This window comes from Actinia tenebrosa, unplaced genomic scaffold (assembly GCF_029948245.1).
Source record: "Actinia tenebrosa isolate PJP-AT-01 unplaced genomic scaffold, QUT_ActTen_1.0 PGA_scaffold3__52_contigs__length_22856419, whole genome shotgun sequence".
NCBI classification, from domain to species: Eukaryota; Metazoa; Cnidaria; class Anthozoa; order Actiniaria; family Actiniidae; genus Actinia; species Actinia tenebrosa.
In genome coordinates, this window is record NW_028292580.1 from 20,923,224 (window position 1) to 20,948,535 (window position 25,312).

Sequence of the window (25,312 nt, forward strand, 5' to 3'; positions counted from 1 at the left end):
GTATATTCTAAACGTTAAAGCATGTGACGATCTTAACTTTCGGTTGCCATATGACCATACATCATCCCTTTCATCCGCGATAAACTATAAAACCATAGACAGAAAAGTCTCCCGGCACGCTATCCCAAAAGGAGCATTGCTTTCTATAGCTGTTTAGCCATTCTGTTTGGACTTCCATGATGGATATTCAGGGCAGAAGATTCTTTGCTCTTTTGGTACTGATGAGTTTAAGTCTGTTAACCAGCAGTGAAGAAACAATTTTGAGAAATCGAACTTCAATGGCACAGGATCTAAAAGAATGTAAGAAGGCGAAAAAGGATATCAGTGGAGCTCTTGGAAGTCTATTGGTGATCGAGACTATCTTTTGCTGCTATGTTCTATTTTCTTGGGCTAGAAATTCGAGGTAAGCAACGATGAAGCTGAAAAAGCTTAATTTCTAAGTATTTCTTCAAACGCATTTTTTTTAGTTAGCTTCACGAATTCATATATTTTTCTTACAATATCTTACATATTTTAGCTTTTTATACATTAGCCTAATTATATCTTATTACTTATGCTTTTATTATCTATTTTAATATAGTGTCCAGATTTTTTTCCGTTTATTTCATTTTAAGTTAATTCCAGGAGCTCTCTGAAAACCACCAATGTGAGAGAGTTTTCCTGGAGCATATTTAACTTAAATATATGTGCAATAAAGATTATTATTATTATTATTATTATTATTATTATTATTATTATTATTATTATCATCATCATCTTCGTTTATTTAAACTTTCAGGATGGGTAATATTATTATCATCATCATCATCATCATCCTCATCCTCATCCTCATCCTCATCCTCATTATCATTATTATTATTACTATTATGATTATGATTATTATTATTATCTTTATTTACAATTTGCTTCAATTTTGCTTACAAAATCCTTAGTTTACCGAGTCCAATCCATGGGCCTTGGGAAAAGAAGAATATATTTACAATACGAGGTGTAATTAAAATAAGAAATAAAACAAATCAATTTAAAGGGAATATAGAAATCAAGAATCAAGTAATCATGAGAGTTTTTCTAATGATGTGTGCAGTTCCAAGGAGAGCAATCTTCTGTACTTCTGTGATAGAGATGTCCCCTTTTAAATGGCTGACATATTGTTCTAGTCCTTTGTGAATTAACCCCAGTGCCCCAATGACAATAGGTATGGTTTTTGTTTCCATACCCCACATTTTTTAACTTTCTATTTCTAAATCTTTGTACTTTGAGAGTTTTTCTACTTGTTTTAGGGGCACATTTTTTTCTGCTGGGATTGACACGTCTATCAAGGAACATCGTTTCTCTACTTTGTTCTTCACTATAATGTCGGGCCGATTATCTGTGATGGTTCTGTCCGTATGTACTTGCATGTCCCATAGGATTGTTGCTGTGTCGTTGTCCATTACTTTTTCAGGTTCATGTTCATACCATTTTATGCAGACAGTAAATCCATATTGCTTGCACAGTTTCCAGTGAACATATTTCCCAACTTTGTTGTGTCTTTCTATGTATTCCTTCTTTGCAAGAACAGGACATCCAGATATGATGTGGTCGATAGTCTCGTCGTAATCACCGCAGATTCTGCATTTAGTAATAACATCTTTTCCCATGATCTTATTCTCGTAATACCTTGTAGGCAGCGTCTGGTCTTGTACTGCTATAATAAGACCCTCTGTCTCTGACTTCAAACCTGTTCCTTTTAACCAACTGTGTGTTCTCTGTTTGTCGACATCTGCTTTGTTGACTTGCCTGATGTACTGGAAATGAAGGGGTTTAGACTCCCCTTTTTCACATTGTTTCATTTACAGATGATCTTTGTAGGTGCTCTTTATCCTTTTTGCTTTCCCAATTATGGAAACGTCGATTTTGCTTGGTAGAGATTCATTTAGAACATCTGTTTCGCCATATTCGGTGTTGAATCTTTTATTTTCTTTATGTATGGAGTACATCTTTTTGTTGTTCTCATGCTTAGAGACTAGACGCACGAGGCAATCCTTGTTTTCTTTCAAGTACATGTCCAGACCAATAGCTGAGATCTTATATATTATCATTATTATTATTATTGTTATTATTATTATTATTATTATTATTTTGCCTTGAATGACAAATAAAATCATTAACTTTAAATTTCAGACGATACATCAAGGATTTCAACAGTGAGACCTCCACCAGCTACACCAACAACAACTAAAAGCCCGCCAACAACAATTCAAAGCCCTACGGAAATTTAACATCTGAAAGCCCACCACCATCGACTGAAAGACTTCCCATGACAACAGAAATCCGGCCTACAACTAGGAACCAAGAAAGTACACAATTGCCTGACGTAAGCAAACAAACAAACTTCCAAATGCAAGGGAATTGCTGAATTCTCGTGTTATCTATATAGGCAATTTTCAATATTTGGAATACCTCTAGGAACGTACACGAAACAAAGAATTGCGAATGGTTTATAGTTTGGATTGTGTCAGTTTTCCTTACGGCTTTCACAAAACGTACACAAGCAAAATGCTAAATTCCAACTCCATATGTGCTGTCCGATTAACCGATTTTATCGGTGTTTGAAAAAGAAGTGCGCATGGCCTTCACTAGCATATGGAAGAAATAGAAAACGCGCGCGTGTGCTGTGTGCAGTTAAAATTCACGCCGGGGTTAACAGAACGAACAAGAGAAAAGTTATTAGGGGAATTATCGACACTTCTCGAGTGTTATGTCAATCCCCAAGTTCTTTATAACTCCACACAGCGCAGCAAACAAGTTTTGTATTTCTCTTATAAAATGCAAATTACAAAAATTGTTATTTTGGATAAGATTGACGCAACGGAAAGTGCGCGCGTGTGCTGTGTGCTCTCATAAAGCACGCGCTCTCAACCGATCAGAACGCGAGATTTAAAACAGTTATTTAAAAATTATTATTATTATTATTATTTATTAATCATCTACTACAACAAATGAAATATTGATACAAAAAGCACACTAATAACAAGAAGCAAAAAGGAAAAAAACAACAAGAAAAAGATAAAGAAGCTGCATTCCTATATATTCAAAATATTTATCCAAAGCTGAAAAGATTAATTTGCATCTTTTTTCGTCCAAGATTTTTTGGCACTCAAATTTTTTTCTCCATCCAGTAAATTCTCGATTTGAAACTATGTTTGTTTGTTTTTTTCAGAGAAAAAGGACACGAACCTAACTCAGGTAAGACACTGATTAAAGTGTACTCCGACGAAGGACTAGCGTCCGAAACGTCAGTAAGTTTTTTCATCTTTTCACGGTGTATAATTTACCTTTTCATCATTACTGTTTCATTAGAAACATCGACGCAGCTCACACTAGTTTTTAGCTAGTTATATCTTTTGATTAAAGTAGTAGTAATGCTTGCAAGTTCAAGTCTACAGATTTAAATTTGAACACGATGCACTTGAGTCGACACTGAAGCAAAAAAAACCATGCTCACTCGGTGTTGATTGAAATATTTCGAAAGCTAGCGCTGTTCCAGGAACGGCAGTTCGAGTTTTCGATTAGGGGGTCTAATGTTTTTTAAATCTTTTCCAAATACTGAATTTTATATGAAATAGAAAGTTAACGAATATAAAACAGACATGGCGGCAAAATTTTAAAAGCCTAGCTTCGAGGTCCTTGTCTTCAAGACTAGTTCCAATTGTTTTTCTGTTGAATTTATCTCACCTTTTTTTTGTCTCATTTCTTTTAGTCGCAACACTGGAAGAATATCAGGTAAACATTCAAGTGAATCTTTCAACTTTCTTTCTGCAAGAGAGACGATAGTAGATATTATGGATGCATGCAAATGAGATGCAAATGATAGAACAATCATTGTATTGACCCGATAACCTCACTTGTAACCTCAATGATCAATGCTTTTTTCACTGATTCCATTGAGCTGATCGTTGCTGAGGGGAACATTATGTGTATACGTATATATACGTAAATATCAATTTAATAATAGTCGAAAATGTAAGTATTGGTATAACTTCTCCCGACTATATTTCAGTCTTCGTTTTAATATTTCTCAATAATCATTTGACGTTAACCTCGCAATCAAGTATTATGTCTTATGACGTCACTAATATCTCACGTGATTGACCATGCATCATAACATACATTTCAGATATTCATATTGAAATAAACAGTTTAATAAACATTTTCAAGAGGTTTTGGTTATTTCAAAGTACCTAGAGGTACACCAATGAAAGAGGAAGCATTTTTCATTTAAAAATTCCAATTTTGACTGCCTGCTCTCTGCGTTTTTTTGCTTTGTATTTTGTTTTTTGTTTTTTGTTTTTTTGTTTTTTTTTCTCCTTTCGCAATGGTAATGCTGATATTACAATTACCTTCAATCATTCCACGCCGAGTTCTTTTGTTTGCTTAAACCCCGCGAGGCTTTTAGTTAAAAGCCAATATTTAATTCAAAGGAATATTCATTCCAAGTTACGAAGACTAACACCAGAAGGTTCATTACTGCGTCATAGACACCAACAGCTCCATCACTATAATCATTGGAAAAGTTTCCCAAGTTTCAGAAGAACTAAAACTACTTTGAGGAAGGATTTCGAGCTAAAGATGCTTTGGAAATTAGGATTTTTGGCTTTAATCACCGGGGCAATCTTTTCTGTAGTCCTTTCGGCGAACATAGTAGTTGTTCGACGGCTAAATCCGGATACGAACCATACTCATTTTGCAGATTTGTTTAGCAATCCTCGACAATGCTCGTCTACTTGTTCCAAGGATAGATCAACATGTGCTGGTAGAAATGGTGGAAGATGTTGCCAAATGTGCCAATGTCTTTACGATTTTCCCAATGTCCTCATTGTGGACGGGACAAGTGTTAGGTGTACGAACTATTCAGAAGCAAATCGCATTTCATCTGCAAGTAAGTTTATTCAGACTAATAATTTTGCTTTACATCAGACGAAAAAGCGCTTAAAAGTTTTTTTCGTAATACGATTTTTAATCTTCTATTTTTTCATACGCAGTCTGCGTTAAGACCCTTCAAATATTCATTCCTTCGCGGCTTGGGCTTCAACATTTTGCAATTTCAAATTGATTTTATTCTTAAATAAAAATCAGATAGAAATAATAAAACTTCAAGCTCGATACTAAAAAGATTAAGAATTGAATTATAACAAAATTTAGTTTACGAAGTCATTGCGTAAACAAACTAAACTCTTGATCACTTTGGCTCAAGATTTGCTTTTGCAGTAGTTTTGGCACATACATTACGTACAGAGACGAAAGGATCGATGCATGGCAAAAATGAAGTATCTTAAAATATAACTTTATATTATTTGCTTTCAAACAGCTCCTCTGAATAAACATTCATAAACTGACAACTCTAAAAATTGCTATTGATTTTATACACGTTAAATTTCAAGATCAAAATAAGAAGAAAAACTATTAGTCAGATGCTTTTCTTCTTTATAAACGAGATGTTTTACAGTCAAAGGACATGAAGCATGCCCAGCTAGACTGCATTATTCAATTCATAAAAATATTTTTGGGTCGTTCCAATATCCCGAGAACGAAATGAAATTTAAATTCAAACTTGGAAATTTGATTGGATTACTTTTCAGCATTTGTACAAGTTTGTAACTGATAAAAAACGATAACCTGTTTGAGATGATGATCCTAAAGACAATAGATTTTCTTGAAATTCTTCAATTCTTCGTTTGCACGTCGCGTCAACGCGGCCATGTTGGTACCATTTAACAAAAGATTTCTCATTAGCATCCACTGTTAACAGTACCACAATGGCCGCCATGTTTTTGTCTCTTAACTCTCTTGAGAATGCTTGCAACCCATCAATATAAGATTCGAAATAATTTTTGGGTTGAGTGTCTCATTTTTACGGGCCACTGATTACGCTAATTTACTAACAAAAAAATCATGTCTCTCACAATAACTTCAAATCAATCAAAATATCTAAGCATAACACTAGATTTCTATTGCTTGTCGATATAACGCGGGGGAGCGTTGGTGCCATTTAACAAAAGATTTCTTATTAGCATCCATTGTAAGCGACACCAAAATGGCCGCCATTTTTTTGTCTTTTAACTCTCCTGGGAATGCTTACAATCCATCAATACAGTTAATTGCTGGTCAATGTTAGGAATGCGATCGAGCTTGTGACCTTATTAGGATTGCGACGCTAACGCTTCGATTCAAATTGACGCTCTACTTGTTTGCTTAGACTTTTGATGATGTCAAAAATCGATTAATGAATTGAATAATGCATTCTAGATGGACACGCTTCATGTCCTTTGACTGTAATCTAGGACTTTTCAATGATTGCCTAATAGAATAAGGATTCTAGAAAGTGTTATCTTTTTTAACCTTTGACATTTTTCCTTGCCTTTTTATCTATCGCTTTTTTTATCTATCGAAATTTTGCGGAACTTAATTTGCTCCTGTTGACGTAGGCTATTCACTTGAACGTGTGATTTTTGAGAAAATATTATGTACACCCGTATGCAAAACGGCTGTTTACGCAGGCTATCACGTGGTATGTGACCCCACCCATTGTGTTTGACGAAACACTCAAACAATGCTGCTTAGAGTTGTTTGTTGGTTGAACACTTTGTTTGACTCTTCGGAATACTTGGTTATTATATTTATGGTTGAAGGGTTATTACATTTATTGTGGGAATTACATTTATGGTTCACTGTTATTACATTTATGGGTGTTATTACATTTATGGTTGATTTTTATTTCATTTATGGTGGGTATTAGCTGAGCTACTATCGCGGGCCTTCGGAGCACCATACTTGGAAAAAATGGTAAACCATCGAGTTGATTTTTCATGGCTTAGCTGACGTCACTTCCGTCCGTCCGTCCGTGTACACAACACAGGAATCCCGCTTGATGTCAAAGCAAAACTACTCACAAATGCGGCTCTCAAATGCACAGAAAAAATCGCTTTAGGACAAGTTATAGACCAAAAACAATTAAAAAAATACTTTCATGTAGTCAAAGATGGATCAAAAAGTGTTCTTCAAGAATTCAGGTGTGTTTTTTTTAGCAAACAATCGTATATTATTATTATTATTATTATTGACAAGCATTTTTCTCGACGAATCGACAAATCAGAGACTTTCTCTCAAAACTTTTAAAATACTTCTATAGATAAGCTCTCAAAACTTTTAAAATATTCCTATAGATAAGCTTAATTTATTTTAATGCTGGAGGAAATATAACACGGAGAGCATATTACAACAAATATTCGTCCTTTATTTAGCTTTGTAAATCTTTAACAATTCGGTTGTTTTTAAGCAGCTATCGTATGTTTTTCGTTCAAGAAAAAGCTTTGTTCGCCTCCTATCGCGGGGTCCAGTCGGCAAAACAAAGAAGACTTTTAGATATCTTTCTACACGGATAATTTATTTAATCATTAAATGAAATATAAATTTTTACCAAATATTCAACTGTTTATTAAGCTGTTCGAGCAAGTATGATTATAAAAATGAGCTTAAAAGTGTTGTTGTTGAAAGATGTTATTGTATAAAAGACCTACCAAACTTTCACTCTAAAAGGCTAAAAAATATTCAAAAACATTTACAAACGCCAATTTACTGCCAAAGAAATGAGTCATTTTGTATTTTGCATTGCCTTTTGCATTATTTTCTATTTTGTCTCAGTTGTTCTTGTCAAGTTTAAATGAATGTAAGCTTTGTTTTTGGAAAACTGTAAAAGACCTAATTAAGTAAACCTTATTTCTTGCTCACCTTAACCGCCAGTTTTCAAGTCTGTTTTTTAGTGTTGATTTGCCCTAAATCTCCAGATTTTCGATTTCCATGAAAGACATCCGAGGTAAATTTCACTAAACTTGATATTGTATTGGATTATCTGTAGTTATCTTTCGTTTTTTTTTAAGTAAAAGAGATTCAAAGCCTAAAACTGTCGGCCTTGGAAAACTTTGTCGAAGAATCTTCTAAGAACAAAACTAGCCCCTGGGGACGGTGGTGAGTTGTTTACAAAATTCCTAAGTGGGAGGGTACACTCGCGCAAAAAACAAAAAAAAAAAAAAAAAAACGAAAAACAATGTAGGGCATTTCGTTTCGATTTCACTGCATGGTTTTTATTATGGGAGAAATTATCTTCATCTCGAATAAGAAATAATTAAAGATTTTTTTTCCGGTCTTATTTTTACCTTTCAGTTTTATTCACATTCGAGAGCTCCGCTTTTAGGCAGTGCCTAAATATATATATTACATTTATGGGTGTTATTACATTCAAGGGTAATACAGCTGTCAGATATTTCTATTACTTTTGATCATGTTTTCGCTTTTTTACTCGCAAAAAAGAGCGAGAGACGACGAGTAACTATTTCAGCATGAAAGAAAATAATTTTAAAAATGCTTGAAACAAGTGCCAGGTTATTCATTGACAAACTTAAGTCAAAAATTGCATTGTTGTGCTGTTGTGGGGGATGCTTCACCTGATATGTTAGCTTTCGGAAACGACATAAAACATCATCATCAACATCATCACCACCATCATCATTATTATTGTTATCATTACTTTTATCATTATCATCATCTTTATCATCATCATTATCATTATTACGTTTATCATCATCATCATCATCATTATTATTATAAAATAACTGTTATGAATGTCGCGTTCTGGTTGATTTGGAGCGCGTGCTTTGTGAGAGCGCATTGTACGCGCGAGTACTTTCCGTTGTGTCATTCCTATCTATTACTGTAATTTGTATTTTATAAAAGAAATAAAAAACTTGCTTGTCTCCTAACACTTCTCTCGTATTCTGCCAAACCCCGCGTGCTTTATGAAAGCACACAGCACGCGCGCACGTTTTCTTTTTCTTCATTATTGTTATTACTTTTATCCTCATCATTATCATCATCATTATTACTATTATTATAATATCTCTATTTACCCTGATTTAAAAAAAACGATCAGCTGGACACAATAGAACAGCTGGTATGAACCGTTGATCAGCAATATAAAATCTATAAAAATCTAAATAAAATCTATACTAAAATCTACGATTGAGAACCTTAAAGTATAAATATAAGAAAAGAGAAAATAAAGTATAATATATACATATATACACAGAAACACAAAAACCCCGAGTCCACAAAACATATATATCCATTGTATATACGAGGGCTCAAAAAAGAAAAAGGAAACAAAAACATTAGGCTACAAGAGATATATTTAAAACGCGTGATTTTCGTGCCTCAGTGTAGATTATTGGTTAAATAATTAAATAATGAAATAAGTATATGAAGAAGAAGAAAAAAATCTATCGTACAGTACACTTATGCTCTTTTTTATCAAAATCTAAAAAATACTTAAAAAGCTTGTTTTTAAAAATGGAAAAAGAGCTAAGTTCTCTCAAATCCTTAGGCAAATCATTCCAATCCTTAGCAGCAGCAAACGTAAATGATAGTTGCCCCATTTTGGAAGATGTTTTTGGTATGTTCAGTAATGTCATATCTCTCAGCGATCTGTTATGCAAGTCCGATCTTTTCACTAGGTAATTTTTTAGCTGATCTGGGCAGTTTATATTATTAATGATTTTGTAAACTAATTGAAGTCTTAAAAAACGCCGCCTACTAGATAAAGGTAAAAGAACTAACTTAGTACGCATATCCTGAGTGCAAGTTTTGCGATCACTTGATAAAATGATACGCATTGCCTGATTCTGAAGGCGATCTAAGCGCTGTGACATGTCCCTCGGCTATGTTTACGTCCTTTGAGCTTGCGTGGGCTTCAGTGTCATCAGCATATAGTGTGGCGTGACAGTTTTGACATGCATTAGTGATCCCATTAATATGAACGTTAAAGAGGGTTGGTCCAAGAACCGACCCCTGAGGGACTCCATAAGAGATTTCAGACTTAGTCGAGTTAGTACCACCGCATGAGACGATTTGAGTTCTTTCGGAAAGATAACTTCTTAGCCAATCCAGTTCTGTTCCGAGCACTCCGCGTGACTGCAGTTTTTCTAACAGAGTGGCATGGTCAATCACATCGAAAGCTTTTCGAAGATCAAGAAAAGCACACACAACTTTTTCTCCTCTGTCAATAGCTTGCTATTCTTATTAATTTCATCATCATCATAATCATCATCCTCATCCTTATCATCATCATCATCATTATTTATTATTGTATATTATTATTATAGATTGTCAATACAGCTTCGGAACACCTAACAATCCCCTAGAAGTAATACCACTTACAGAAACTGCAACGGGAAAAATTGAATTCAAAAACGACTTGCCTCATGTTGATTGTGCTAAAAATGGCCTGTCAGTCGATGAATGGCAGTCCCTGGATGTGAATGGACACTGGGAAAATGGCGTAGGAAATGTCTTTGATGTTGTTTTTAAGACTGTTGATGGAAAAGACGGGAACAAGAAGAACTTGACGTTTTTAAAGGTATGGTAATAAAGAAATAGAAAACGCGCTCGCGTGCTGTGTGCAGTTATAAAACACGCTGGGTTTGGCAGAACACGAGAGAAGTGTTAGGAGAAGCACGAGGCGAAGCGGAGTGCTTCTCGACACTTCTCGAGTGTTCTGCCAACAATCCCTAATGCTTTATAACTCCACACAGCAAAGAATGCATGTTTTTTTTTTTTCTTTTATAAAATACAAATTACAATAACCGTTATTTTAGATAGGAATGACGCAACTTAAAGTGCGCGTGCGTGCTGCGTGCTCTCATAAAATTATTTAATAATTTATTTTTTTCCTCAGCTATTCTTTTTTTTATTCATTTTCTTCATTTTCTTAATCTTCTTCGTCGTTTTCTTCCTATTTTCGCTTTCCTTTTATTTTTCTCCCCTTTCTTCTCTCTTTTCGACGTCTTCTTTTCCTTCTCGTTCTTTCTCTTCCTCCTCCTTCTCTTCCAATCTCATCTTTTTGACTCAAATAAGGACAAATGATGCTAAAAATAGCCCCTTTAAAAACCTTCTCTTCCTCAGTGGAATGCAAAGCTAGACGCCAAGTACGCAGGATCGCTCATCAAACTCTCACTGAGTTGTGCAGGCAGAAATGTAGGATGTATTCTGGCCAAGATCAATGGCACAAAAACATGTGAGTTGTTTGGTCTTTGGGTTTTTATTCATAGTTGGAGCCTGGCAGCCCTGTCGTGATTGTCCCACGCGTTGACAAAACGGCAGTTAAATCTTAAAAGATGTGTATCCTCTTCTGCAAGAGCGAATACTGCCATGGCCACCATGTTGTTTATTTTGACCCAAAAAAAGAAACCAGACCGAATCTTTTAGTATGAAAGTCGGCCAACATGGTGGCTATGATGTCACATGCACAACGGCAAATTAAAGACATGGCCACCATGTTGGTTGACACAACGAAAGAAACCAAGACCAAATCTTTTGATATGAAAGTCAACCAACATGATGGTTATGATGTCATATCTGAGCACATAACACTTATATTTTAAAATAAATACAGAGAATCCTGAACTCCTTACATCATCCGCCTGGTACCATTGAGGCATCACCCAAATTATTTGTCATTTATAAGAGTACTTTTTTGATTTTAGACAATATATTACACAGCACAACGAGTGCACCACCTTCAACGAGGTCACAACATCCTTCAACAAGTACTCCATCAACTCCAATTTCACAGGAAACCACTGCGTCGCCTTCGCCATCAACATCAGGAGAGCCCGAGACAAGTGGAGCCTCGACTCCTGAATCTACTCCAGGACCGACTCCGGGATCTACAACGGTCAGACCAGGTGTTTCAGGCGTTCCTGGGACGGGTTTTAGTAGCACTGGTAAAGAAATTGGTACTACTCAATCAACAGTGAAACAACAGGTATAAAGGTTAAAAAAGACGTAGAATTTGTACGGAAACACAGACTGTTATCTTGCCTTTGCATGGATGGGTGAATGAATGAGGCTGAGGGAGAGGATGGGAGAAGAGAAAATAGGAAATAGGGAGGGAGGAATAGCTTAATGCATAGATGGAATGATAAATATTGGAAGGATGGAATAAGGCAATTTGTATACGAATTATGATGACATTTGCAGACATTAAATGAAGGACCGGCTGCATATGGCTTTTGGTCTAAGGTCGTCTGGCCTGCAGTGGGTATTATTGGAGGACTAATTTGCTTGATCTGTTTGGTGTGTCTTATAATTGTGGCGCTGTATATAAGACGAAAGAGAAGGTAAATAAAAATGAATTTTGATAATAGGCTTTGTACCACCACGTGATGGCAACGATGACACTGAGAGGTACTACAAAAGATTTTTTTCCCGTGGGAAACTGAATTGTTTTTTATGTAAACCAGATTAGACCAGATTCAAATGTTCCTATCTCCTGTCATGGCTGTCATCATGTGAGGGTGCAAAATCTCTATTAACTTAGATTTAGGGACCTTTTGTTAATTATTACCTGAAGGTGGGGAGGGTCTGAAGATTTAGGTTGGAACGGACGATCGAATTGTTTTGAGACAACTGGAGAAGTAATCAGCTGCAGAATAACTTGTATGAAAGGGGAACACCCTTAGAACTCAAGCTCTAGTAAGGGAAAATCATTGGGGTGACTTAATGCTCTCTTATTGGCGATAAATAATGTTCAGTACTTTAGGCTAGCCCTCCTCGGCTCGAGCGTAAACGTTTTCCTATTTCAGACCACGTGTCATTCCCGTGACTAATAAGAATCTTTATTCGAGTTGTATTCTTATTCATGTGTCTTCCCATGTGTAACCGAGCGCAAGCGTTAAACAAAGAAACGATACTCTAGGGGATGACACGTGGGAAAACATTGCGCCAGAGCCGACGAGGTATATTAGAGTTTCACTTTTGGTTTTACTTTCTCCACAAAGGTTATCAAAAAAAACAGCTAAAGATCCAGAAACTAACTCCGGTAAGCATCAATATATCCATCAGATATATTGATAAATCTATAATAAAACAAACATTATTTAACAATTATTCGCCGAAGGCGAAGTGAATATCGGGAAATATATTTACCGAGACGAGAGTCTTCGAGCGGCGAGGTAAATATTCTCCGATATTCACTGAGGCTGAGGCAAATAATTGTTTTAGTATAAATACACAGGTGATTCTTTCAAAAAAAGAAAAAAAAAAAGAAGATAAAAGACATTTCTTTTCCGGTAACAGGAACAAAGCGGCTGGCCGCCATTTTGGATTATCGCTGGAGGTGATTATCGCGTGTGATAGTGTGAGTTTCTCGACCAATCAGCGCGCGAGATTTTCAATAATCACCTGTGTATTTTTACTAAGCATGGTTATTTAGCTATTTAGTGAAAAAGGTTCAACTAAATTTTAAAACATATTTTCTTTGTCCCTTTTTAGAAGCGAAATTGGAGGATTATCAGGTAAAATGACATTATTTTAATATTTATTATAACCACAGAAATATCTTTTTATATTGTTCAATACTAAATCATTGCCTGCATGCGTCCTGGAACAAATAGATATAGTTTCCCAGGAAAATCTAAAACATTACAGTTATTGCGATATTAATAAATTATCAATAATTATTATTGATTTGATAATAACATATAATAGATAACCTATCTCTCATATGTCATTTCCAGGATCCTGTTGATGCCGAGTTACCAGATAACACACAGACTGCAGGGGATTTTGGTCAGTGTAGAGTTTTAGATTGACTTTTTTTTCTCCCCGCAAACGGCAAACGTGACCACGTTTTCATAGTTTACCTTTATTTCACTTTACCTTTTACAAACCTTCTCACCAAGCGCAAATACTCTTTTGTTTTTCTACTACTTGGACTTTTTTTGCGATTCTTATTCAGTAATTTAAATGAATTTTTTACTGGTCAACTGACGTTTCACGTTTGCCGTGAACGTAAATCTAAAACTCTCTAGTATGTTTTGTCGTGTACTCGTCGTCTGCAGTAGATATAAAAAGGTTGCGGAGTAAAAGTTAAACACCGAGAGAAAAGAACATATACATCCCATGCAAAGATGGCACGACTCGAAAGTCGCAAGTCGCAAAGTCGTGCGGGCCTCGGTTTTTAATTTCTATTAATGAGAAGCGACCGCTACTTTTTAACGTCAAACCATTTACGTGGGCGATTTTCTTAGCACAAACTAAGCACCTTCTATTTTGATGTATCAAAATTATGAGCGTACATGGGGAAAGAGCTTGAGATCATAACTTTACATGATGAATATTATGCCTCTTGTTTTAAAGTGGTTTAACTAAACGGGTTCGGAAAACTATCTACGAGCACTGCACAATATTTGGTGAAATAATGCGTGTAAGCTATCCTTTGTCTTGCTCTGAGAATATTTTAGAAAGTTTCATTATATTGTAGGTTTCTAAATTCTCAATTTTTTTCCTAATGAAAACATAGTTCAACTAAACACGTTTAGGTGTGAATGGGGTCCTAGACCTCATTTGGTAGCTATTAATGCACCGAAAAAAAAAGTTGGAGCCCAAATTATTAAAAAACTCGGTTTTTTATGGATAAGGAGTGTCTTATTTCTGAAAAAGGTCATTCTTACGCAACGTAAGGCTGGTAACTGCATAATAGAGCATTTTCTCTCACATCACAAGGTAGCCATATTGTTCAGTACCAAACTTTCTGCACAGTTTTTGCATAAAAATAGAGTTAAGTTAAATTCCCCAAGGATAAAAATGTATTGTTTTGGTACGCCAACATGACCGCTGTGACGTCACGTGAAAACGCTCTATAAGTAATTAACTAAACTTAAACATTTGAACTCCAAACGTAAACTTGTATATTGAAACTTAATTTTTCTATGATATTTTGCACATTTAATTTTTTACTATATCGAAACATTACGTGGACAATAACAGGAAGATTTGTAATTTAGAAAGCTAGAAACTGAAACTTGTGACATTCACGTGAGTTGAATTTGCATTAAAAAAAACCACAGAAATCTTGTCCGTTACTTGGTATGAATACATATATGTTATTTACCGGCCAAAAGGTCCGGATAGGGAAAAACTGTGCCCGAGGTCTTGAATATACGTTTTCAAGACGGCGGGCACAGTTTTTCCCTATCCGGACCGACTATAGGACGGTAGATAACTTATTTATTTTTTCCTCGTATTTTTTTTACTTGTTTTTGTAATCGTTTTGTTTTGTTGTTTAGCGGCAAAGGATACCGGACCGCGAGCGCAAGCCGATACTGACAAAATACCGCCCGCTCAAACAGCCAATCAGAACGAACAATTGTATAGGATACCGGACCGGAAAAAAATAAAAATATTTCATTTTCGCTTCATTAGCCAGGGTCTTTTTAGGGGGGGTGGCTGTTAACTTTTTGATGAATTGATTGGATTGTCCTTTGAATAACATTTTCCAGGAATAGTTAAATTGAATTATCAATTATTTAGCAAAACAAAAGATGTGAATTAACCAGGAAACTGAAACTCAAGTTTAACTCGAAAAAAAACTGACTTCTCCCTTTATCTACGAGGGACATCTAGACTCCATTGGATCAATATTCATAATAACATAATCTGTAGGGGGGGTGGGTTCGTGTTTAACTTATGAGAACGTGTCGTATACACCAAACGTTAAAGCATGTGACGATCTTACCTTTCGGTTGCCATATCACTATACATCATCCCTCTCATCGACGACAAACTATACAACCATAGATTTAAAAAAAGCCTCCCCTGCACGCTAATTCAAAATAATTTCAGAGCATCGCTTTCTATAGCTGTTTAGCCATTCTGTTTGGACTTCCATGATGGGTATTCAGGGCAGAAGACATTTTGCTCTTTTGGTACTGATGAGTTTAAGTCTGTTAATCAGCAGTGAAGAAACAATTTTGAGAAATCGAACTTCAATGGCACAGGATCTAAAAGAATGTAAGAAGGCGAAAAAGGATATCAGTGGAGCTCTTGGAAGTCTATTGGTGATCGAGACTATCTTTTGCTGCTATGTTCTATTTTCTTGGGCTAGAAATTCGAGGTAAGCAAGAATGAAGCTGAAAAGACTTAATTTCTAAGTATTTTTTCAAACGCAATTATTTTAGTTAGCTTCACGAATTCATATATTCTTTGTAAAATATATTTTACATATTTTAGCTTTTTATACATTAGCCTAATTTATATTTTATTACTAATGGTTTTATTATCTATTTTAATATAGTGTCCAGATTTTTTCCTTTTATTGCACTTTAAGTTAATTCCAGGACCTCTCTGAAAATCACCAATGTGAGAGGGTTTTCCGCTAGCATATTTAATCTAATTATATGTGCAATAAATATTATTATTTTATTATTATTATTATTATTATTATCATTATTATTACTCGTGCTTTGAGCTATCAATTTATTTTACAAATATGTTTTCATCGATAAATAAGTAATTTGTACGTATATATATATTTATTTTATATTCATAATCTCTTTTTTATTGTTTTATTATTATTATTATTATTATTATTATTGTTATTTGAAAGTATTTTTGAATAAACTAATATTTATTATTATTTTTTTATTATTATTATTATTATTATTATCATTATTATTATTATTATTATCATTAAAATGCCTGTCACATTACCAATCTATTTCGCCGACTACCATTTCAACGACCGTCAATCAAATTAGTGCAATAAAAAATAAAATATATTGAGGGAGTACGAGGGAGATATTAGATTGACTGAATTAAATCCGAAAGTTTTTATAAATTTTAATCCTCTAATCCTATAAAAAATTTAATTCTGTCCAAAATCGAATTTCCCTTTTAAGTGTCTATATTTCAACCTACCCATCCCTCCTGCCCAAACTACCATCCCTCGGTCTTCAATCTTTAACACGCTGTATTTGAAATGCACTTAAAATATAGATTATTTAACATCGAGACATTTTTATCCATACAACTTTTACGAAAACTTTCATATTCTCTCACATAACTACCCATCTACCTCCCTACCTACCGGCTACGATTTTAACCTACTCTCAGTTTACTCCTATCATTCTTGCTCTTACTCCCTCGATCAACGCCCTTCAGCTAACAATAATTTCCCCACTCCTGCAAGCGCGCCGGCCTTACCAACGAATTCGAAACAGTACCAAGATTTCTTTTTCTAATGAAATCAAAAGTGAATATATATAATAACATCAAGATTTGCATATGCACACGTTTTTTTTAAAGTCATTATTGATTTATCTGTGTAGATGATAAAGAAAGCTGTGCGTTATTACGGGACCTACATTTCTAATGAATGAATGACTCCAAGAAAACACTCATTTTGTGTTGAGATTTTTACCACAACAAATGGTTTATATTTTTGATAATGAAACGTACCTCAAAATAATTTAATATAGTCATTTCGTTACCTCCTTTCCACGTTTTCGAAAGTAAAAAGACCCTTCAAATATTCATCACAATATGAGTTTAGTTACACTGATGAAGGTTTGGCTGCAATTTAGGAATATGAGTCGATTATTTTGACAAGAGCAGCTAGCTTATTCGGTGAATGGTGCATTGAATTCCTAAAACTTATCAAACTTACAACGGCAACGTTCAAAAGTATGACCCCATTTAATGTATTCGCATACTTCTATGCACGGGCTTTTGTACGTTACACCGACTCATTTCTATGCGAAGCTGGCTGGTTTTACCAAATAAGGCGTGTATAAAAGCTCGTTTGGCAGGGCAAAATCCGTGCATAGAAGTATGTGGATACATTAAATGTGGTCATAAATTTACGCGTTGCGCTGTAATATATTTATATATTCTTCGGATGAATGTTACATACATATAGCCACGATGTGTCTGTTCACAATAGAGAGTTTTAGATTTACGTTCACGGCAAACGTGAAACGTCAGTTGACCAGTGAAAAATTGTTTCAAATAGCTGAGAAAGAATCGCAAAAAAGTCCAATTAGTAGAAAAACAAAAGAATATTTGTCTTTGGTGAGAAAGTTTGCAAGAGGTTAAGTTAAATACAGGAAAACGATGAAAACGTCACGTTTGTCGTTTGCGGGGAGAAAAAAGGCAATCTAAAACCTCTAAGAACGAAGCATTTCTCGTCCGCGTCTTTCGTTAGATCAACCAACATGGCGGCTGTTTCATTGTTATTTATATCTCGAGGGAATTTGCGTAACATGGTTGCACCCCAAGAACTAGGGAACAACTATTACACTTTGAAAACGATTCCTGTCTAGCCAAATGCATACTAGGTACATGCAGTCTACACACGACAGATTAGCGCCTAGTTTCCCATTTGTTTCTGTCAAGGGGTATTTGGGAGTTTTGATAAAGATAGGTCACTTGAGTCACTCCCAACTTACTTGTTTGATATGGATAAGTTCCAATGATTCTCAGTGGTTTCAGCTTTGAAGGGGATTTTTGATAAGTATATTTATCATATGACCCGTATCTGCCCGGGCGCGCGCTCTTAAAAAACCTTTGAGAAAATGGCGTGAGCAGGGCCGTACGGCTTTGACCTGCGACCGTATTTTCTTTCTTTTCTTTTATTATTTTTCTTTTCGTGAGGGTCATATGATAAAATGACTGAGGTAGGTCGGGCCGTACGGGAAAATTGTTGGCTCTCGGTCATTTGCACGGACCTCACTGCGCTCGGTCCGTACGGCATCACCTCGAACCAAATATTTTTCCGTACGGCCCTCCCACTCAGTCAATAAGTACATAATATAATAATTATGACAATACTTAATACACCGAGTATAACTTAAATAGGCCATTTCAATAACTATTGTTCTGGACTGACTAGCCTCTTTTACATGGGAAAAGCTAGTTAGTCAAAACATTCTAGCTTGCCGCTACATTCCGATTCGGTGTATGGTACATGTGTATAAAATAACAATAGATATTACAAAAAAAAAATCAAATTTCTCCGTCGGCACGCCTTGAAATCTTCCAATCACTTCCTATTACAGGTTTAATTTGAAGAGAAAAGAAAGAAGAAGTGATGATCCTGAAAAAGGTACATATTAACAATATCACAGTCTGAAGGAAAAGGGGACGTTTGATGAAATTAATATCAACCAGCATGTTATTGTTTCGTTCTCTGGGGAAAGATTGCAAACATTGCAAAAGCTTTTTTTATTTTTTGTTGTTGTTGTTGTTGTTTTTGGTTTTTGGTTTTTGTTTTCTTTTGTTTTCTTTTGTTTTCTTTTGTTTTCTTTTGTTTGTTTGTTGTTGTTGTTTGTTGTTTGTTGTTTTGTTTTGTTTTGGGTTTTTTTCGTTTTTGTTTTTGTTTTTGTTTTTGTTTTTGTTTTGTTTTTTGTTTTGTTTTTGTTTTTTGTTTTTGTTTTTGTTTTTTTTTTGTTTTTTTGATAATTTCTAGGGATATTTTCTAAATTGTCCTGGTGGGTATAGCAGTAATATCACTGTCAAGGATCACGGAACACCCTTGAAAGTGGGTGTATAGGGAGGTAGGGGATAAAATCTCGCAATATAGTAGATAAATATTATTAGACTAAAAAGGGGGACTAAGGGATATTTATTTAGTAGACATTAGCCAATGGGGAAGCTGAACCACTCTCAGGCCTCCCCTCGCTGGTCACTGTAAAACTGTAAAAACCTAATGACTAAGAATTTCTTTGCATTTATTAGATGGGAGTGGATTTCATATGTATACTGAAGCTGATGAGGGTACTAAACAAGATCAAAATCATCCTAAAAACGGCCAACCACTGGCCTCATCCCCACAATCTGGTATGGCACTTCGGCCTGGGCATCAGCATCTTCCCAAGAAATCACGAGCGACGGAGAAAATTCCTGGTAAGAGGTTTATCGAGAGGCTAATGGCAAGAAGGCATAACAAACCAAACGTGGCGCAGAATCTGGACGCCACTGTGTTGCCTAGTAACGAGCACGTGATTGAGGAAGATGTAGGAGGTTTGGTTTACTCTGAGCCTTACGAAGATAAAGTTTCAGTTGCTACTGAGCTCAAGTTTAAGAAACCAGGTTCGTTTCGTGGCAAAATAAACAAGGACCCATCTCCAGAAAAAGAAATACAGCTAGTTTATTACCACGTCTTGGAAGAGAGTACTGAGCCTAATGCGAATCTTTCAACATCCCCCATAGAATATCTTCCTGGTCCCAGTGAAGAAGCAAGGGAGGATGTGTATTACTACTGCGACTCTAATAATCCTGAAAACGAGAAGATAGAAGACTCCAAAACAGCACCTCCTAAACCCTTGCCTTTGGTAGCCTCAAACAATAGCGAGCTTGAGGATGACACATATTATTCGTGTGTAGCAGAAGAATCTACAAATAGTCCAAGCCAAACAAATCCCAAGAAAGTGCTTTTACCGTTGCCGCAGATTTCCAAAGAAATGTCGTCCCCAAGACCAACCACTTCTGCGGGTTTTGCTGCGGCTCAACAAAAAACGCATTTCCATGGATGGGATAACCAAACACGAAACCAGACGGCAAAACCAATCGATAAGAGCTCCCTGAAAGGCAATCTAATGATAAATGCTCATATGATCCAGGAGATGAAAAGCCGAGTTGCTAATAAGAAGTTTGGGAACTAGCAAAGTTTAAAAAGGCGAAAAAACATGTAGAAGCCATATTGTTGTTGTGTGTGAGGTTCTAAAATTAGACGACTGAGTCATGTATGAACTCAAATAGACCCTTTTCGAGTTCCAAATTACCGCTGTGTTTTTTGATTACAGACTCATTTACTCAGGCTTAGCCTCGATTTTGTGAAGAATATTCACGTATTCTAGTCAAGGTCCGTCAAGTTTCAAAGCGTTCGTATTGTTGAAGTTGTGCATTCTTTACTTTACCGTTGGTATTTGCGAGTAATTAGACACTGATTTGAGGCTTAGCCTGAGTAAATGAGTCTATAATCAAGAAAGACAGCGGTAATTTGGAACTCGAAACTGGACTATTAGAAAAGATATTACCTTCGCACCTATAATTTATTGTTTTGCATCTTTTCAGAAACCGAATCTGTGTAGTCTCTAAAAGCCACTTAATTTACATTTGTTTACATTTGTACTTTTCCTCTGTCTCCCCGATTAGTAGGGCGCTTGTGCCCGGCTATAGAAGAACTTCGAGACATTGATTAAGTTATTATTATTATTATTATTATTATTATTATTATTATTATTATTATTATTATTATTATTATTATATTTGTTTAGCTGTTTTATTTCCAACATTTCATTCGTATAATTTCGTATTATTCGGCATATTTGCCATATTTCCTTTCTACGTATTTTTTTTATTAACGTTTTTTATATAGCTTAGTTTTTCCTTCATCCGAGAAATGTTGCCTATCTAAGAGGAATCTGAAACAGCAAATTCCAAAAAAAAAACAATCACTCTTTCGTTGTCATTTTGCAGTCATGCCCATAAATTTCCTTTTGCCATAATATCTCTTTAGGCGGCAAAGGTGGCAAACATGTTCATTTTCTTCATATTGTGTCGTTGTCAGGTTGCGGGATTTCCTCTGCTTGATTGCTGTGCTTGTAGCCATAAAATCCGTAAATTAAAAAACCTAAAAACAAACAAAGTGAGTATTTTCTTTAGTAATGAAAACGTAAGACGCCGTTTTTAGTCGTTAATGTTCAAATGGTTTACATTTTCACAAATGGTATGCTATGATGATAACCCTGCCTTTATTCTCCCTTCCTCCACGTCACTCTACTATCCTCTCCTCTCCTCTCCTCTCCTCTCCTCTCCTCTCCTCTCCTCTCCTCTCCTCTCCTCTCCTCTCCTCTCCTCTCCTCTCCTCTCCTCTCCTCTCCTCTCCTCTCCTCTCCTCTCCTCTCTTCTTTTCTCTCCTATCCTATCCTGACCTCTCCTCTCTTCTTTTCTCTACTCCTCTCCTTTCATGTTTTTTCCTGTCCACTCCTGTTCTCTCCTTCGCTCCTTTCCTTTCCTGTTCTTTCCTCTCCTCTCCTCTCCTCTCCTCTCCTGTTTCATTGCGAATTATTTGTATAATCTCTGTTCCTTTAAAAGAGTTAATACCAAGATAAATACTCGCCTAAAACCATCCAGACACTAAACCGAACATACGTCCAGTGATTCAAGTTCACAATCAACAGTAAATTGACAAACAAAGTCAATATAGGAAGCAGCGGAACAAACGGAACAGTGAATGGAAAGGTAGCTGAGTTCATTGGCTGCTTGAGAAGAAACACCACAGCTCCCACGATAACACCACCACTAGCACAAATCACTAGTACAGCCCAGGCCTTGAGAGAGACGAGTTGACTGTGTGCATTGCTGAGCATCAAACACAGGACCATCAAGCCAATAGTTAGGATAAACGTTGCTACACTTGCGCGAAAACTCGAATTCTCTGTTGGCTCATTGCCAGACTTTTGAGAGACATTGTCGTCTTCGTTTTCAGAGGTCCCCAGTTTGCTATCATCTGCACTGCTTATTTTATCATTTGTGTGTTTTGTCTTGTAACACAGAGACTCTAGCCAGCTTGGGGCAGTTGTAGTAACGTTAGTGTCTTCTTCTTTCGTTGGCTCGAGTGAATCATCATAGACGCTCTCTACACCGCACTGATATCGCGTTAGCAACACAGAAACAGCGACTAGAGTATACGCAATCAATGTCCCAATTGAAAGCATCTCGACAAGCTGTTCTAAGTCTAATATAACAGTAAGTATTCCTATGATTGTTGTTGAGCATAACAGAGCCCGAACAGGAACATGGGTTTTACTATTAATCTTGCTTAGCCAGTCGAAAAGTAGTCCATCGGCAGCCATAGCATGGATGATTCTAGGAGCAGCGAATGCAATTGAAAGGAGACACCCAAGAGTAGCAAACACGGCCCCAACCGCGATGATATACTTCGCGGCAGCGAATCCTCTTTGAGCAAATGCTTCAGCAAGCGGAGCAAACCGGTTTAACTGGTTATACGGCTGCATCAAAGTCAACACTGTTGACACCCCAAAATACGATAAAAAACTGACTACAATAGTTGCAATGAAAGCACGTGGGATCGCTTTTTTAGGGTTAAGGGCTTCTTCTCCCGCTGTCCCAACCACATCGAAGCCTACAAATGCGTAAAAACAGCTTCCCGCGGCCGTGATGATACCGCTGAAGCCATACGGCGCGAACTTCTCACTAGTGGACCAGTTACTAGTATCTGCATAGTACGATCCAACGCAGAATGTGAATAAAATCACGACTACATTTATAAATGTAACTGTCTTGTTGAATATGGAGCTGTGTTTGACTCCAAGTCCAATAACAAAGGCGATAAATAACACAATCAATAGCGCAAGAAAGTCGGGAAACTTCCCAAGAGCAGGGCTGTCCCACCATTCAAATTCCTTCATGAAAAACGCGTAGATGACTCCTCCAGATAACGAGTCCAGGTATTCACTACATGCGCGTCCAAGACTCGAAGCGCCAATGATGTACTCTAGAATCATGTTCCATCCGGTAACGAATGCCCAGACTTCTCCTAGCGCCGTGTAAGTATACACGTACGCTGATCCTGCTTTGGGAATCCGACATCCAAACTCTGCATAACAGAGCCCGGACAGCAGAGCTGATAAGGCTGCAAAAGCGAATGATAGAACAACAGCAGGGCCAGCTATATCACGGGCAAGTTTACCAATAACCACGTATAACCCAGCGCCAATTACTGACGCCACTCCGAGCGAGGAAAGATCTAGTGTAGTTAGACATCGAACGTACTTGGATTGTTCTTTTTCTGTTGGTATTTGTCGACGCTTTCTTGTCAAGTTATTAAACAACTGCTTCATTACGTTGGAAAATCAGGCTAAGAATCTTTTTTTCCTCGTTTTGGTTTTTAAAACAGCCGCATTAGTTCAGAGACTGAGAAAAACAGATAAAAGCTTTACAACCTTATATATGAGAAAACATTTTAGCAGGTCCTCGTAACGCTTGACAATTTCATCACAATAATAAAACCTGTACCACCTGAAATATCAGGGTTTGTGTGTGTGGTTCACTGTTTCCAAATTTTATTAAGTTAAGTATTCTCATTTCAAAGCTTTCCCGGAACTGAGTATTTATGTAAATCTACCTTCGTTCATGTAATTACTACAAAATTTGTTTTGGTTAAAAGAGATGGTCGTTTTTTTCACTGAAGTCGAACGGAGTAAGGAATTCGCTTTCACATGGTTAGCGGTATAACAAGCCTAGGGATTAAAACGAAAGTTCTAACCACCATTTCCACCATTTAGTTTACACATAGTTATCTTTAAACGTAATTGTAAGCAAATTTGATAAGCTAATTTGATAAAGTGATCTTTAAGCCCTTAAATCCGTCATGGACTTTACCCATTCATGCTTATTAAGAGAGAATTCTTTTCGTCAAGTAGTGAGCGCCAAAAACTATTTTCTTGAAGAAAGCCGGCTGTTATGTACAAGACTAATATATTGTTATTCAGAAAGTTTAACTTGTTTGGAAGTGGATATGACCGACGAAAGTGGAATCAAAGTGTTAACCCAAAGCAAAAATTTTATTCGAAAATGAGGTTTAGGCCTTCATTTGCTTATTTCCCATATATTTTCTATAAAGGAGCCTAACAAAGCAACATTCTAACACAAATGCAACAAAACATCTTTGTACAATTGAAAATACCGCTTCAAACAGGTATTTTATCATAGTACATCAGTTTTTAATTGTTTAAAAAAGGTTTTGAGTGTTAAACCAAAACGAAAATTGGGATCAAAGCTCATACGAAAGTCTAGTGCTTGGCGCTTTTTGCCATTATTGCTCATTATTGAAGGGTTCCAGTGAAAGTGAAAAGTTTTTATTCTAAAAATACTCTTCTGCTATCACCATTTATATATATATGTATATATATATGTATATATATATGTATATATATATATGTATATACATTAAATATTATAGTTTTAGAATTTATTAGGTTTAAACGCGTAATTTACGTTGTACACTGCTGTAAAAAAGTTATCGGTTGGAGATATCTAAAATCTGATCGGAAATTCTTAAAATTCGGTTGAGACCGAGAAGAATTGTGGGACAGGTGATATTTAGGGGGGGATCGGAAAAATTTTTGCCAGTAAAATGGGGGGGGGGGGGGGGGAGGGTTTGAACATTTTTTTCAGAGATTTGGGGGGATGCAAAATTCTTAGAAGAAGCTACGAGAGATTGCCCGGGGGGGATAGTTATCTTTTTGGGGACTTCGGGGGGGGAGGGGGGGTGGGCTTAAGAATTTTTTGTCATTTAAAGATTTCACGTCCCCCCCTCCCCCCTCCCCCCTCCCCCCTCTGCCATACATCATGAACGCAGCCTAAGGAACTTGCGATTGTTCATTTTACCAGGCCCTCCAAGCATGGGCATGGT

The 25,312-nt window shown here is 36.2% G+C and overlaps 3 protein-coding genes and 1 long non-coding RNA gene across 5 annotated transcripts; 3 read left to right on the top strand and 1 right to left on the bottom strand.

The window, feature by feature from the left end:
• The first annotated feature begins 119 nt into the window (after window positions 1-119).
• On the top strand, window positions 120-2,356 carry LOC148908881 (uncharacterized). Its single transcript, XR_016120637.1, has 2 exons — window positions 120-403; window positions 2,164-2,356. It is a non-coding gene; the product is annotated as an uncharacterized LOC148908881 (long non-coding RNA).
• A 2,073-nt stretch (window positions 2,357-4,429) lies between these two features.
• Window positions 4,430-14,945, top strand: LOC116297658 (uncharacterized). Of its 2 annotated transcripts, none has more exons than XM_089034852.1 (8): window positions 4,430-4,921; window positions 10,197-10,450; window positions 10,996-11,107; window positions 11,577-11,857; window positions 12,073-12,212; window positions 12,873-12,913; window positions 13,366-13,388; window positions 13,611-14,945. In XM_089034852.1, the coding sequence occupies exons 1-8, from the start codon at window positions 4,612-4,614 to the stop codon at window positions 13,683-13,685; spliced, it is 1,236 nt and encodes a 411-aa protein (XP_088890978.1). In that variant the 5' UTR covers window positions 4,430-4,611; the 3' UTR covers window positions 13,686-14,945. The 2 variants fall into 2 exon arrangements, with proteins under 2 accessions (XP_088890978.1, XP_088890979.1); XM_089034853.1 differs by lacking the exon at window positions 4,430-4,921 and adding an exon at window positions 6,789-7,052.
• Window positions 14,946-15,555: 610 nt separating this feature from the next.
• Window positions 15,556-21,520, top strand: LOC116297671 (uncharacterized). Its single transcript, XM_089034855.1, has 3 exons — window positions 15,556-15,988; window positions 18,930-18,976; window positions 19,609-21,520. The coding sequence occupies exons 1-3, from the start codon at window positions 15,762-15,764 to the stop codon at window positions 20,532-20,534; spliced, it is 1,200 nt and encodes a 399-aa protein (XP_088890981.1). The 5' UTR covers window positions 15,556-15,761; the 3' UTR covers window positions 20,535-21,520.
• Window positions 21,390-23,825, bottom strand: LOC116297654 (high affinity cationic amino acid transporter 1-like). The gene is made up of 2 exons (XM_089034854.1): window positions 21,995-23,825; window positions 21,390-21,505 (listed from the first exon to the last, which is right to left on the bottom strand). The coding sequence occupies exons 1-2, from the start codon at window positions 23,736-23,738 to the stop codon at window positions 21,423-21,425; spliced, it is 1,827 nt and encodes a 608-aa protein (XP_088890980.1). The 5' UTR covers window positions 23,739-23,825; the 3' UTR covers window positions 21,390-21,422.
• Window positions 23,826-25,312: the final 1,487 nt, after the last annotated feature.

What these genes read in the sequence shown, in the direction of transcription:
- LOC116297658 (XM_089034852.1), top strand. Translation starts at nt 4,612, where the DNA reads ATGCTTTGGAAATTAGGATTTTTGGCTTTAATCACCGGGGCAATCTTT. An exon ending in AAATCGCATTTCATCTGCAA is followed by an intron (nt 4,922 to 10,196) that starts GTAAGTTTATTC and finishes TTATTATTATAG; the next exon opens with ATTGTCAATACAGCTTCGGA. An exon ending in TATATAAGACGAAAGAGAAG is followed by an intron (nt 12,213 to 12,872) that starts GTAAATAAAAAT and finishes TTCTCCACAAAG; the next exon opens with GTTATCAAAAAAAACAGCTA.
- LOC116297671 (XM_089034855.1), top strand. Translation starts at nt 15,762, where the DNA reads ATGATGGGTATTCAGGGCAGAAGACATTTTGCTCTTTTGGTACTGATG. An exon ending in TCTTGGGCTAGAAATTCGAG is followed by an intron (nt 15,989 to 18,929) that starts GTAAGCAAGAAT and finishes TTCCTATTACAG; the next exon opens with GTTTAATTTGAAGAGAAAAG. An exon ending in AAGTGATGATCCTGAAAAAG is followed by an intron (nt 18,977 to 19,608) that starts GTACATATTAAC and finishes TGCATTTATTAG; the next exon opens with ATGGGAGTGGATTTCATATG.
- LOC116297654 (XM_089034854.1), bottom strand. Translation starts at nt 23,738, where the DNA reads ATGAAGCAGTTGTTTAATAACTTGACAAGAAAGCGTCGACAAATACCA. An exon ending in TAGTGTCTGGATGGTTTTAG is followed by an intron (nt 21,506 to 21,994) that starts GCGAGTATTTAT and finishes GTTTGTTTTTAG; the next exon opens with GTTTTTTAATTTACGGATTT.